Genomic DNA, 14,361 nt, shown 5'->3' with positions numbered 1-14,361 from the left:
GGGCCCATGAGCCATGGCCGCTGAGCCTGCGCGTCCGGAGCCTGTGCTCTGCAACGGGAGAGGCCACAACAGTGAGAGGCCCACGTACCGCAAAAAAAAAAACAAAACTCTGTAATTTTAGGGTTTACATTATGTGGATTTAACTTATAACAGTTCATCTCATCACAGGAACAAACCAGGCCTCAAATGCAGTCCCAGAGTAGCTGCCAGAACAGAGCTGTCCAAGGAAGAGGGGCCCACCCATCATCCCATTCTGCCTTACCCTTGGTGATCACACCAAGGGCCTTGGGAAGTCATTACACCACTCAGGGCCTCAGCTTACTCATTGTAAACTGAGGTTGTCCCAGCTGCCCTGCCTACCTTGGAATGGTGTTCTGTCCTAGGAGTAAAGACCCTGTGCCTTTCCACACACTGGCCTAGCTAATGCAATCACTAGGCCTGCTCCGAGGACCACTAGACCCTCTAGATATGTGGTTGGAAATCCTGAGGATGGGAACAGCGGTTGGGTGTGTGGTCAGCCAAGGGGGCCTGGGTCTAAAACCTACTACTTGATCCCTACTTCCTTGCAAGGTGAGGGAGGCCCTGCCTGGGGAGGTGCCTCCTTCCTCTGCCCTCAGGTCTAATAGAAGACTGTTATGGGTGGTCTCCCTACTCTCCAGACTCAAAGGCAGAGAATACCAGGAAATCTACCTGGAGCCTTCAGACCCAAGCTTTTCTCTCATTCCTTTCCCTTTATCTGATTCCCCAGTCAGATGGTGGTGTCTGGAGGCAAAAGGCAAGTTCCCACCTGCCCTCTGGTTCCTAATTGGGTCATCTCTGCACCAGACCTGCTCTCATCTAACCACCTCTGGAAGGACTTGAGGAAACTGAGGCCTGACCAGACAAAGTAGCTCAACCACATCCATGCCATTGGCTGTCTCTGGCAAGAATAGGGTGACCCAGGAAATTCCCTGGCGGTCCAGTGGTTAGGACTCCAGGTCCAGTGGCAGCGGGCATGGGTTCGATCCCTGGTGGGGGAACTAAGATCCTGAATGCCGGGCGGCACAGCCAAAAAAAAAAAAAAAAAAAAAGAATAGGGTGACTCACAGCACCCCTGTATCTCCAGTAGCACTTGAGGACCCAGGAGGGCCTCAACCTGGTTCGGCTGCCACAACCTTTATGTTCTTGGGTGTTTTCCATCGCCTGCCAATCTGGAGTTTTCCCAATTATGTGTGATTCTGGTGACAGAAAGGTAGGTGTGGTACAAAACTATACACACACAATTCGAGGTAACTAGATTCACATGCAGTTGTAAGAAATAACAGAGATCCCTTGTACAGTTTGCTTAGCTTCCCCCAATGCTAACTTTTGCAAAACTATAGTATAACATCACAACCAGGATACTGACATTGGTAAAACCCACCAATCTTATTCAAATTTCCCCAGTAAGTGTGTGACATTTTAATTATCAGACGACCGAAGCTTCAACCCAAGCTTACCTACTTGGCAAGTTACCTATGACCCAGAGGAACTTCACCTCGCTGCTCCGTCTGTGCCCTGGAAAACCGGAAAGAGGCTAACAGGGAATTTAAAATTCTGGGCATGCTATGTGCTAGGCTCTACCCATGTCATGGTTTAATCCTTACAGCAGCCTGTTTTACCAACATTAAGAGTGAGGCGCAGAGAGGGTGGCTAGGTGGGTGGACCTGAGGTCCAAGGCTGGGCAGGGGCTACCCCAGGCCTGCCTACACACAGCACAGCACGGAGGGCCAGTCTGCGCCGCTAGGAGGTCTAGAGGGCTCAACAAAGCCCTTGTGGGGCTTTGGAGGCCTTGTGGGGCTTTGGAGGCCTTGTGGGGCCTGGGCTAAACGTTAGAGCGTGACTGGGCTCCAACCAGACGTGCGAGTAAAGCGGACGCCAGGCCTCTCCCTGGAATGTGAGCTCCCGAGCGCGGCCGCATAGCAGGGGTCCGCCCCGGGGTACGCTGGGAAGCCGCGCGCGCCCCGCCCCTCTCCGCCCCTCCCCGCTGCGCAGCCCTCGGCTGCCCCCTGCCGTCACAGGGTGGACCCTGCAGCCCAGGCCGGCTCGGCTCGGCTCGGCGCCGCCAGCACCCCCGGCCTCCGGATTGGCCCCTCCCGAAGCCTCCGGGCCGTCTGCCTGCCGCCATCGGATTGGCTGCACCCTGATACCGTGGCCCCGCCCATTTCCCCGGGTCCTTTGATCACGCGCCTGCCGGCTCTTCCGGGGCCCCGGAGCCAACCGAGGGCGTTCCTTTCCGGGCTGCATCGGCGGGAGGTAAGGCTTGGCCGGGTTGGATGGGCTGCAAAGCGCCGGTACAGGTCCACGCCTCGGGGTGTCGGGATGCCAGGATGCCCGGGCCCCTCTGTGCTCCCCCTAAGTTCCCTTCCCCTGGCCTGAGCCTCCCAGCGCCGTGGGAACTACCTCCCGCTCTCCGTTGCTGGTCCGCATCCTCGGAACGGCCTGTCCCCCTCCCTACCTCGGCATGTCCCCTCTACCATGGGACGGGCATGCGAGTGGGTGAGCCCGTAGCCCCCACGGGTAGCGGGACGGGTAGCTCATACCTTGCCCTCCGATAGAAGCCCAGGAAAACCGGGGTCAAGGACCTGGGTATATCTGCGTGCAGCCACCCGTGGACAGTCTCCTTGCATCTGTCATGGGAGCTGACCCTCTCCACTTCCTCCTGTCATCCCAGGCCAGGAGGGGAGGGACCCGGGCGGAGCCCCGAGTGGGGACCAGGGGGCGGTGACATCACCTCGCAGATGCAGTCCAGCCCTGCCCACTTGTGTCCACCCTGGCACAAGACCGATGGGGGAGACGGTGCCCAGGCTATGCCTGGAGTGACTCCAGGGACAAAGAGGGCATAGGACCTATATAGACCGAAGTGTGGGCACTGGACCCGGGCCGAGATGGTCTCCTTCAGATGCTCCCACCTCACCCCTAGGCTGCAATGCAGGACCCTCATGTTTTAACCTAATATCCCCGTTTTGCTCCACTGGATAGCTGCTGGCAGTCCAGTACCCCAGGAGGCTGGGGCAGGAGCTGGGAACCTACATCTAACCTCTCCTCAGGAATTGATATCTGCAAATGTTTGGCCAGCACCTGAGCTGAGCCCCACCCTGATTTGGGGATAGGAGCTGGGCAGGACTCAGGCCCTGGGTCTGGGCCTCCCTTTGGTGCCGTTTACACCCAGGACTTGCTGAGAGTCCCTGGAGGGTTAAACCCAGCACATTGACCTGGAAGATCCCTCTTCCCAGTGCCTGACCTAAGTTTTCATATATTACTAGCTCTTGGGGAGGAATCGGGAGCCTGGGTGGAATTGACAACCTCCTTCCTCCTCCCCAGGGAGCCCAGTGGAGGCGCCCTCCCGAGGCAGTACTACTGCCCATGCTGACTACCCAGCCCTCTGGCTGCCGATGTCATGAGTAACACCACTGTGCCCAATGCCCCACAGGCCAGCAGCGACTCCATGGTGGGCTATGTGTTGGGGCCCTTCTTCCTCATCACCCTGGTCGGGGTGGTGGTGGCCGTGGTAAGGAGCCCCCACATACATACATACACACCCACACCTTTGCGAAGGCAGGGCTGGGTGGGCCTGGTCCAGCCTGCACACAGCATCTCAGCTGTCCTGCTGTTACGGGAGAGGAGGGTGTGGAGGTGGACCCGTGTCACTTGTGGGCCATCCTGGGCTCAGCGGCCTCCACAGTGCTGTGTCTCTGTTACAGGTAATGTATGTCCAGAAGAAAAAGCGGTGAGTGTCCCTGCCCCCCCACCCGCGCCACCTCCCCTGAATTGTGCTTAAAGTTCTTCCCATAGGATCTGAGATCCCTGAATACATGTAAGATGCTCCTCAGCCAGACACAAACCTGAAATTCCCTACACTCCCGTTAGGTTTTCCTGCCCAGACATGTCTTGTTAGAGCTCTAGTGTGCCCCTGCCAGGGGGAGTAGACACAGGGCAGTCAGGTGTCTGAAGAAGGGGAGTGGGTCCCCTGGGCTGAGCCCCCTCCCATGCTCCCCAGGGTGGACCGGCTTCGCCATCACCTGCTCCCCGTGTACAGCTACGACCCTGCTGAGGAGCTGCACGAGGCTGAGCAGGAGCTACTCTCTGACGTGGGAGACCCCAAGGTGAGCACTCTGGGGACAGTGAGAATCAGCAGAGGTGGGCCTGCTCTATTCATACCCCTGAAGACAGAGCCTGGTTCTGCTCTCAGCCTTCCCTATGTGGGCCGTGGCTAGTGGGGTGCCTCCTCCCAAGTTATGCCGTGGACTGTGCCCTGTGGTGCGGGTCTCCTCCCCTACAGGTGGTCCATGGCTGGCAGAGTGGCTACCAGCACAAGCGGATGCCCTTGCTGGATGTCAAGACATGACTTGAGCCCCCTGCCCTGGTCTTCAGAACCATGGGGTCCTGGAACGCCCAGGGCCCTGCAGCCTGCTGCTTCCCCCAGCTCCCCCTCCTGGGTACTGGGTCTCCGTTCCTCCTCCCATCTGTCCCCAGTCCTAAGCCCTGCATAGCAGTCAGCCCCCACTGTCACCTCACTCCCTGCTAGACCTTCAGTCCTTTGTGGGCTGAGCCTACCAGCCACTCCCAGGAGCTAATGGGAATCTTTCCTTCTGGGGTGGAAGGGTGGCTGGGAGACAGGGTGGAGCTTTGCCCTTCCACAGGCACCACTTTTCTCTAGCCCTCCCTGACTTGGCTTTGGAGCTGTTCCCATGGTGACAGGGCCTAATGTATAATATTCAGTATATATATTTTGTAAATAAAACGTTTTGTGGCTAGGGGTGTAGTTGACTTCTTCAAGAGGGGCTTAAGTTACCTTCCCTGGAGCTGACGCCAATGCTTTTTCTTCTTCTCCCCCACCCACTAGACCCTTGGTTTCCAACCTTCCCTATTCCAGGCACCCATCACAGAAAGACTCAGTCCAGAAAAGGATATTTTTTTATTCAAGTAACTGCAAATAGGAAACCGGGGTGGGGGGGCCCCAGGCTGGGACAAATAATGGCTACCTCCTCCCTGACAGAACAGGGGGAGAAGGTGGCCCCTACACCCGACGGTCAACACAGGCCCCCCTCCTTACTCTGCTGCAGCATCCTAGGGGCAGGGCCCCACCTTCCCTGGGACTGGGGTAGTCGGTCACCCAGCCTGCTTTGCCCCAGGCCCCTTCCCCTAAGAGCATCTTGGAGGAGGGGAACGTGGGCAGAACAGGAGGCAATGAGGATGAACATTTGGCGCTGGTAGCAGCAGCAATGACGGATGTCTAAGAATGAAACATTGAACAAAAAACAACACAACTGTCCAGAGGTAGTTTGTGAACAGAGGAAAGATGGAACCAGAACCTTGGGGGTTGGGGAGGAGCAGAAGGATGGGAGTGGGCAAGGCTAGCTCCTTGTTATTAGTGCCCCCAGTGAGGGAAGGAAGGGGAAACCGAGGTCTAGAGTGGAAGCAGACAGGGACAGGGAGTGGCTCTAGCCCGCCTTAAGTGGCTGCCACCGGGAGCCCAGGCCTCCTGGGCCTCACCTGGATAAAGGTGACTCTGCATTTTCATCACTGCACTGGATTCCAGGTTGAGGGCAAGGTAGGTTGGAGCCTGCTTAGAGGGGGGAGGGGGCTTAAACCCCTCCTGCCTGCCTTCCTGTGCCCCCAAGGGGGCGGCCCAACCTACTGCAGGGACTAGGCAAGGTGGGAAGGAAGCAAAGGGCGTGTGAGCCACCCCTGGTGAGACACAGCTTGGTCGGGGGCATCTGGGGCCAATCACCCCTCTCCAGTGGCCACACCTGCTGCCGCTAGTACAGTGGGAGTGGGGCATGTCAGAATGAGATGGGGCTTGGGCCCCTTTTTAAGGCCAGGGGAGCCCTCCCAGGCCCCTTAATGGGAAGCCAGAGGGAAGAGTCGGGGATTAGAAGGGACCCCGAAACCAAGAGCCCAGCCAGCAAGGTCCCCACGCTGAGGGAGTGGGAATGCAGCAGCGCGGGAGCAGCTTAGTGGGAAGTCAGGTGCGTGGGTCAGGGGTCGCTGGGACCCGAAATCAAAGGAAACTGCCCCCGACTCGGGCCCCGGGGGCCCTGCGGCAGCGGCTGGTGTGCTGTGTAGTGTGGTGGTGAGGGCGCAGGTGGGTGGCGGTGACACGAGAGCCTGGGGGAAGGGGTGGGGGCAGTGGGAGCGGAGCGGAGCTGTCCAGTCCCAGAAGGAAACTGCTCCTCGGTGAGGGAGCTGGCGGCGCGGCACGGTCACTGCTCCTCCTCTGAGGACTCCTGCGAGATGCCCTCCTCTTCCTCCTTCTCCTGCAGGGTGGGCAGGGCCATCAGCAGGAATGCCAGGCCTGCCCCCCTCCCTCCTCCACCCCCCAGGGGCCAAGCTCGCCCCCAGCCCCTCCCGCACTCCCTGGCTCTCCAGAAGGGGGATGAGTCAGGGCTGAGTGTGTGGGTGACTCAGCAACCTCCACGGCCCAGTTTCATTCATAAAAAAGGAAGAATTTAAAGGGAGGGAAAAAAAACCACACACATGCTGCTCTCACACAGAGCCAGGCCCCTTGGCCCCCAGGCCCATGGCAGGGGTACCTGGCAGAGCTCGAGGAAGCGAGGAAGTGACTGGTTCTCGGGCAGGGGAGGAGCGGAGGCAGCCAGGGAGAGGAAATGAGGAGGGAAGGGGTGGCTGGAGGCTGCAGGAGCCCCCCTGGTGGGTGCCGGGGAACCGAGTGGCCTTGGCCTGCAGGGGCAGCTGCTGGGCTGCGGAGCGGTGGCCACGGGCTGACCCCAGGCCAGGGCGGGGAGGAAGGGGAAGTGTGTGCCGCCGGGGCTCACTCACTGGGCGGGAATGTCGGGACACCACACGGGGCCCCCGTGCCAGGCACAAACTCCAAAACAACTTGTTTCCTGTTACTCACTCCTGGGGCCCAGCCAGCACCCCGAGCCCCCGTCACCCAGTGGTGGCTCGGCTCACGCTCGAGGAACGAGTGCCTCAGGGAAGACAGGTTGGGGACAGTAAAGGGCTGGGAGGGCCCTCACTGCAGTGGACCCCCTGGAAGCATCTCCCGGCTCAACCCGCCTACTTCCATTACCAGCTACTGGGGCCTAGAGATGGACGGCGCCCCCCTGAGGAGGTAGCTCCCTGCGGCATCGCACCTCAACCCCCACCCAGCACGACCCCCTTGCCCGCCCGCCCGCCCCCCCACCCCGGCCTGAGCTCCTTTGCTGCTCCTTAAACCTCCCTTCGTCCTCATTTCTATAATGGCGGCGGAGGAGAAACACTAGTAGTTGACCTCCAAGTTCACCCTAGAACTTCTCAGTCTGTTCTAGAAGCAGAGGAAGGAGACACAGGGACCACCCCCGTAGGGCAGCGCAGGCAGTCTGGTCTGGTTTGTACCTGGGACCCCTCACCTCTCATGGACACAGCCCTTTAAAAGCCCTGGGCTGGGTGCCAGGAATCCTGAGCCCTGGACAAATCCCTTCCCCTCTCCGGGCCTGGGTAAAACATGAAGTCTCACCATTCCTGGCCCTGCAGGTCAGGGAGAGCCATGTTCCTATGTGGGCATAGGATGGGGCATCTCCCACTCTTAACAGCCTCCCCAGAAGAGCCAAGCTGCCGCCACCTGTTCACCTACCAGTTTTTTGGGTCTGCCCCTTGGTTTCCTCCCTGGAGTTGTGGTGGTTTTCTAGATGGTCAGAGAAAAGATCCACTAAGTCAAAGATGTTCCTGACAGTGCTCACCCAATGACCAGTGCCCTGGATGGTGAGGGAGAGCAGGGAGGGGCAGAACTACCTTCCTCTGCTCGGGGCAGCCCAGGACTCTCAGCCCGGCAGGCCCACCCGAGTCCAGCTGGTGATGACTGGCCAGCCACACTGCCCCCCCACCCCAACATACACACACGCCCCCCCACTCCCTCCTCCACCCATGACTCAGAGGATATGAGTCGTGTCTTAGAAAAAATAAAATAAAAAACAAAACAACTTCTCTGAAAGGCTGATGCCACTGTAGATCTGGCCTTCCCTGCTTCTCCCCACTCCCTCAGGAGCCGGGGGGCCTCCGGGAGAAAAGGTGACATTCTCAGCCCAGGAGCTGCCCCTTTGCTCCTCCCAACTCGCCTCTCTCCAGACCAGGAAAGCTGTGGGACATCTGACTCGATTTCCCCAGTGTCCGGGGCAGGACCAAGGCCCCAGAAGTGAGACCTCAGTCATTGCCCCACTCTCTTCAATTAGCAAAGACACATCATCCCCCATATGCCAGAGGAAAAGAGAGTGCCAAGAATGAGGACAAGCCAGCCCTTTCCCAGACCTCCTATAGCTGCTGTCGTGGGGAGAGGGCCCTCCTCAAGCCTCACCCGGGTCTTGGCAGCGCCCTTGTTTTTGCTCCCCTTCGGTCGGCCCCGAGGTCTCTTAGGTGTTGGCACTTCGCTGGGCTCCTTCTGCAAAGACAGATGGGGCGGTCAGGGACACAGAAGCCACCTGACCCACCCTTTTCAGGACAGAGCCCTCTGCCCCAGCCCAGCAGAATTAAGTCTGCAAGCCATCCCCCAACTCTGGAATCCACAGGAATCATAGCAGGCAGCCCTTGGGCTTCAGGTTCTCCGTCTGAATATCTTTTGCAAAGTCTCTCCCCTTGCTTCCCTATGACAGCAAAATGACAAGAGGCCAGAAGGCCTCTGGGAAGGGTGTCACGGGGGCAGAAAGACACTCTTAGGCAGCTCTGTCCACATGCCAGCTCGGCCACGGACTAGCTCTAAGATCTCGGGCAAGACACTTAATGCTTGAGCCTCAGTTTCCCTCATCTGTAAATGGTGACAAGGCTTACCTTGCAGAGTGTCACGAAAACTAAATGAAAAACGTACAAGTGTCCAGCACTGGGCTGTGATCATTGCCCACCCCCTCAGATGATGCAGAAGAGGGGAAAGGATCCCCCTTCCCACTAGAGGGAACCTACAGCCTCTACCTGCAAACCAGACTCCCTTCAGGCTGCCTCCTAGGGAGGAGTTATGTCCAGATCTCGGAACCCCAGAGATCCCTGCCCATTGGTGCCACTGAAATTTTAATAAGCCCGAGACAGAATAAAAAACTGCTACATAATGCATAGAAGCTGGGCAGCAAAGGCACGTCAGCTATGGTTTCCCAAGGCAGCTGCCTGGGGGCTCTTCATGGTCCAGTAACCCAACACCCCTTCTCTGACCCCCCCAGTGACCACAAGGCGGCAGAGACTAAGAGGATGAGCTCCCCACACACAAACTGTGGGCTCTGAAAGAGGCAGCTGAATTCCACCACCCATCAGACTCCTCACGGGTCCTGAGGGTCAGTACAGGCCTCTCCACCTACAGATGGGGGGCGGCGCCCAGGGCCCGGTGGACACAAGCTGCCTGATGTGTAAAGAGCAAGGATCGACCTCAACTGCTTTCCTCTCCTCTGCCCCATGAAAGGGAAGTAATGGGGCTTCACCAACAGCTGCCCCTTACGTGGGGATAGCTGCCCCTCTGTGAGAGAAACCAAGATCTCCGCCATGTAACGGGTGGTCCCCACAGCCTGACTGGCCAAGCTCCCTGGGGTGCCCACAGTACCAGGCTGGCCTTTTAACCCCACGGGACCTTTGTGAGGGGCAGAACCAGGGCTCTCAGTCACTCTGCCACCAACTCCCCAACATTTTAAGCTTCTTGGGCTTCCGTTTCCTTTTACAGAGCTGGGACAAAGCCCAATCCAGGGCCACTCAAGGAGGCCCGTGAACAGGTGCTGGCCCAGAAACTGTTACTGGCCTGGGGTGAGGAACTACAGAAACATACAGTAAGTATTTAGAAACCTTCATAGTAAATTTTATAGTAAATTAACAAAGTACTATCATGTGCAGTGAATATACTAACAAAAAACGCTAGGCTTCCGTATGTAAATGTTCACGTTTCTATAATTCATCTTTACTGTTTCATAATGTACTGGTCCACGATGGATGGAAATAAAGGGTGGGTGGTTTACCACAGTGTATAAGCACTGAGTGGCCTGCATGACTACAGGGTCACTTCTGGCTTGGACTTTCGGGCTCGGGCTCAGGGCTCCCTCGGGCTGCACTTCTCTCCCAGGCTCTCAGGCACCGGGGATGCATGTGTGGGGTGCACGGGTGTGTGGGGAGAACACACGTGTACAGGAATGACGCTGCGCCCTTCCAGCCCTGCTTTCACCTGCCAAGACGCCTGGCACCTCCCTAGCCCAAAGAGGTAAACCGAGGCAAAGGTTTGGACACCCACCTGACTCCCTACCAGCGCCGTCCCGGGACTCACCGGAGGCTGCTTGCGCGGCCTGCCCCGCCCTCGCTTCTCAGTGCCGTCCTTTTCCTGCTTGGAGGCCAAGGGCTGGCTGGACTTCGAGCTCGACTCGCTCATCTTCCCTTGTCGGCAGAGCAGGTGGAGGAGCGACGGCTGGGATGCTGGGAGGCGGGAAAAGTTGTTTTAAACAAAACCTCTTGCTTTAGTCGCCTCCTACCCCCTCACCACTCCCACCCTCCAAATGCCGGGCAGGAAACTGCCTGCTCCCAGGGGTCCCCGCGATTCCCACCTGGGCCCCTGGGCCGATGGGGGCATCTGCCCAGCCCAGCTTGCAGCCACAGGGCGGGGCTGGGCCGTTGGGCCTAATCAGCTCCTTATCTCCTCTTTGTCGTCCTGCCAGCCCCACAGGCCCCGGGCCCAAGAGCCCAGCCAGCCCAGTCCTGGCTGTGGGTAAGGCCGCCCTGGCAACGGTGTGGGTGAGATGCGGGTCCTCACACTGCCAGGGCCCCCTCCCTCCACCAAGCTGCCCCTTCTCTTCAAGAGAAAACCAAGCCTGGGTAGCTCGCAGGGAACAAGGGAGGAAAGGTAAGCAGAGAATGAGCCCTGGGCATCTGGCAGCCATAGACATCAATCCCCGGCCCACCTCGTCCACGGTACTGCCCATCTGCCAGAGCCCCACCAGTTCTTTCTGCTGCTGTCTCCCTGGGTAAAAGCCTTGGGGGTTCAAAGATGGGGACGATTTGGGAAGAAGGGTGAAGAGGGTTAAAACCACAGTGGGTGAGGTGGGAGGAGGAAAAGAAACCCAAAGCTGAAAGGTGAGTCTCCTCTTCCCCCTTGCTCGCCCCCACCCACCTGGAGTCAGATGAGATCTTTCTCTTTGATGCCTCCTTACACGAGGGGCAGGGACTTGTCCAACTGAGAGGGGCCCTCGTGACAGATGCCAGCTGACTCCCTGAAGCCCTAGCAGGGCTGATCCTAAAAGCTCCTTGGTCCTTTTCTAGCACCTCCCCTCTCCTTAGAGGCCTGTTTGGGCTTCATCTGCCCTACTAATATAGAATTTACCTGAAACCCCCCTCTGCAAGGAGTATTTGGGAGTCTGTTCCAGAGGCTGAGAAAGGACAGTGAGGGCCCTCGCAGCCCCATCCCTGTCCTCCCCGTTATTATCCCCAAGTTACAGATAGAGACGTGTCCTGGGAGGCCTATGGTTCCACACCTCCCTGATAACCAATCCCTGGCTGCCCTTGGCAAAGGGTGGGCCCAAGTGGCTCCACTTCTGAAAGCCCCTCAATCTATAAAATGTGGGTAATGATAAAGCACCTGCCTCACCTACCTCTCCAGACTGCGGCAAGGATCAAACCAGGTAAAAGTTAAAAACGCTTAAACAACAGAAAGCTTCATTCCAGATCAAAATGAGAACTAGAACGTTTGAAATGACTTTCTTTTCTCTTTTCAGATTCAGGCAATTTCCAATTTTAACCCAATGAGAGGAAAGACCGTTTTTGCAAACTTGTGATTGTTAGAGGGCCTGAGGCCCCTGATCCTCAAGTACTGAAATGCTCCAGATGGCGGGAATTTGGTAATTATTCCATTTTATAATATTTCAGACTTGAAGACCCTTTTAAACAAGGTGGTTGGTGATTTATCCTGCTTCATCATTAGTGGCTTGGCCTGCTCTGTAATTGCAGGCAGTGATTAGAATCTTATATTACACCACAGGTCCCCCTTCAAAACTAAACATCACAATTAATCAGCTAAATGAGTGCTGACCTCACATGAGGTTTGCTGGAGGCACCCTCGGAGAGGTGGTTCCAGTTGGGCAAAGCCAGCCCCTAATCCCATAAAGCCTGGGCTAGCCTGCCTGGGGATCCTGGTGGGTGTCCCTGGTGTTTCCCCCCACCTCTTGCTGCTGGGGACCCTTTAATCCGCTCACCCTCACCCCAGATCCAGGACTCCAGAGAAGGCAAGGCCTGAGGCCCTCTCTGGTGAGACTAACAAATGCTTGTCTCTTCCACCTGTTTCTGAACATCAGCGAGGCCTGGCTTGGCGAAGCCACGTTTAGGGTCCAACTTCAATCCTTCAGTTGGTAATAAGCCCTTCCAGGCCTCAAGCCTGTCTCCTCCACACACTGTGCACGCAGTGTGGGCTCCACAAATGCTGAGGCAATCTGCAGGAATGACTCGAGGAAATCATCCTGGAACCACCTTGTTTTCCCCAAAACAGTAGCCCAGAGAGGGATGATGAGTTGCCCAAGGTCACAGAGCAAGTTGGCGAGCAGGATGGAGTGGGTTGCTGGCGACCCTTCTAGCCCGCCACTTTCCTTACCCTTTTGGGGGCTGGTAAAGTCCCTGTCGTCCCTGCTGCAGACCCGGGGCCCAGAGTGACTCTGCAAGTGTCTGCGCCCGGCGGTTGCAGGTCGGCCGGCGGGACTGGGGGCTAGAGCGCGGGGGGAGGGGCGCAGGCCGCTTTCGCAGGCGCGGGAAACCGGTGCACCCCGACCGCATGCACCGCCACGAGGGTGCACCCGGCCCCACTTCCTGCCAGAGGGGGCACCCAAGCCCGCCTTGGGGCAGGAAACCTGGCGCGCGCGGGGGAGAGGAAGAAAAGCCACCTCCCTCCGCGCCCTCCCCGCAAAATAAAGCCCCAGAAAAAAAAATTGAAACGGGGAGTCAAAGGGACGAGTTCCAACAGAGCCCAGCAAAGCAGAGAAACCAGTTTGTGGGGGCGGAAGGCAGGCCGGGCCCTGGGGGCTGAAGAGGCGCGGGCCGGGCCAGAGGTGGGGTCGGGGTGAAGCCCCAAACCCAGGCCGGCGATTCGGCCTCATCTGCGGAGGGGCGCCAGGAGAAAGGCCGAGCTGGAGTAAGGCCGAATTGCGGGGTTCCTGCCCATCCCCCTCACTTCTAGAACTTCCCCAGGCTGAGGGGGCCACCCGGCCCCCCACTCTCCCCTGTCGCCGCAGCCTGTTCCTCTCCCCGCCCCCCACAACCCAGGCCCGGGCTCGGGCTCGGGCGGGAGCGGCGGCCGCGCGAGGTGCACCGGGCTCCGCCGGGTGCACAACTCGCGCTCGCCGCAGCCGCGCGCCCCCTCCCCCACCGCGCGCTTTTCCCGGGTCCCCGCCCCCCGCAGGGCGCCCGCGGCGCGGGGGAAGGGGTGCCGGTGCCCTCCCCGCGCCGCCGGGCCCCGCCGCCCGCCCCCGCGCCGCGCGGCCCTCCCCCGCCGGCGGCTCGCGCAGCCCCGGCCTGGGAATAAAGCCGGAGGCGCGCGCTGCAGCCCCGGGCTGCTTGCAGGAGGGGCGGCGTGCAGCGGGGGCGCGGGCGCCCCCCTCCGCCGCCGCCGCCGCGGGCCCCGGGGACGACTCACCGCGAGCTCGGCCGCCGGCCTGCGGTGCGCGCTCCGGGCTGCTGGGAGCGACGGTGCTGGGCGCTGAGGACCGGCCTGGCTCCGCCGCCGCCGCCGCTGGTAGCAAATGCGGATCTGAAACCGGGAGAGAGAGCAGAGGCGCTCAGAGACCGCCGCCGCCGCGTGCTCGCCGCCCAGGCCCCCGCGGGGTATTTATATGTCACATCCAGGCGGGGGGACAAAAATATTCCCCCTCCCCCGAAGGATGGCGAGGGGCAGGAAGCTAGGCACGGCCCGTGCGCGGCCTCAATAAATAAATAATTTAATTAAATGATAGATATAAAAAAAAGGAGCCACCGGAGGGGCCGCGAACTCACGCCTTCTTGGAGCCGCGCCAGGGCCAGAAATAGCCCGGGCTCGGAGTCCCAATTAGAGAAGCGCAGCCCCGGCTCAGGGGAGCTTAAAAAGAGCGACCCAGGGGCAGGGGGGACGGGCCCGCCCGCGCCAGCCGTGTCACTGAGGGGGCGGGGCCATGCAAATGAGCCCGGGGATTTAAAAGGGCGGCCGCCCGCCAGCCGCCGCCGCCGCCGCGCGGGTGGGTGTTGAGTGTGGGGAGGGGCGAGCGGTGTCGGGCTTCTGGGGGCGGGCGCGCGCGGGAGGCCTGGGCTGGGAACCCGAGGCCACGGCCCACTTCCCACAGTCCCGGCCGGGAGACGTGGGGAGGTGTTTAGAGGGGTCACCAAGGAGTCCTTCGGGGGGGAGGGGGCGTCCTTACTGCATGGAATGGGGGTCCC

General features: G+C 59.3%; 2 protein-coding genes across 5 annotated transcripts; one reads left to right on the top strand and one right to left on the bottom strand.

Moving 5' to 3' along the window:
• Positions 1–2,239: 2,239 nt before the first annotated feature.
• On the top strand, positions 2,240–4,769 carry SMIM29 (small integral membrane protein 29). 2 transcript variants are annotated; one of them, XM_079713675.1, is made up of 5 exons: positions 2,240–2,274; positions 3,343–3,469; positions 3,723–3,748; positions 4,019–4,124; positions 4,301–4,769. In XM_079713675.1, exons 2-5 carry the CDS (start codon positions 3,419–3,421, stop codon positions 4,364–4,366), a joined length of 249 nt encoding a protein of 82 aa, XP_079569801.1. In that variant the 5' UTR covers positions 2,240–2,274; positions 3,343–3,418; the 3' UTR covers positions 4,367–4,769. The 2 variants fall into 2 exon arrangements, with proteins under 2 accessions (XP_079569801.1, XP_079569800.1); XM_079713674.1 differs by having other exon boundaries at positions 3,343–3,529.
• Positions 4,770–4,917: 148 nt separating this feature from the next.
• On the bottom strand, positions 4,918–14,022 carry HMGA1 (high mobility group AT-hook 1). 3 transcript variants are annotated; one of them, XM_079712848.1, is made up of 6 exons: positions 13,945–14,022; positions 13,589–13,702; positions 10,247–10,392; positions 8,315–8,398; positions 7,594–7,648; positions 4,918–6,275 (listed from the first exon to the last, which is right to left on the bottom strand). In XM_079712848.1, exons 3-6 carry the CDS (start codon positions 10,346–10,348, stop codon positions 5,863–5,865), a joined length of 654 nt encoding a protein of 217 aa, XP_079568974.1. In that variant the 5' UTR covers positions 10,349–10,392; positions 13,589–13,702; positions 13,945–14,022; the 3' UTR covers positions 4,918–5,862. The 3 variants fall into 3 exon arrangements, with proteins under 3 accessions (XP_079568974.1, XP_079568975.1, XP_079568976.1); XM_079712849.1 differs by having other exon boundaries at positions 13,925–14,017; XM_079712850.1 differs by having other exon boundaries at positions 6,099–6,278; positions 7,598–7,648.
• Between the last annotated feature and the right edge of the window lie 339 nt (positions 14,023–14,361).

This window comes from Hyperoodon ampullatus (genome assembly GCF_949752795.1).
Source record: "Hyperoodon ampullatus genome assembly, chromosome: 10".
Taxonomy (NCBI): Eukaryota; Metazoa; Chordata; class Mammalia; order Artiodactyla; family Ziphiidae; genus Hyperoodon; species Hyperoodon ampullatus.
This window is presented reverse-complemented; position numbering and strand designations above follow the sequence as displayed.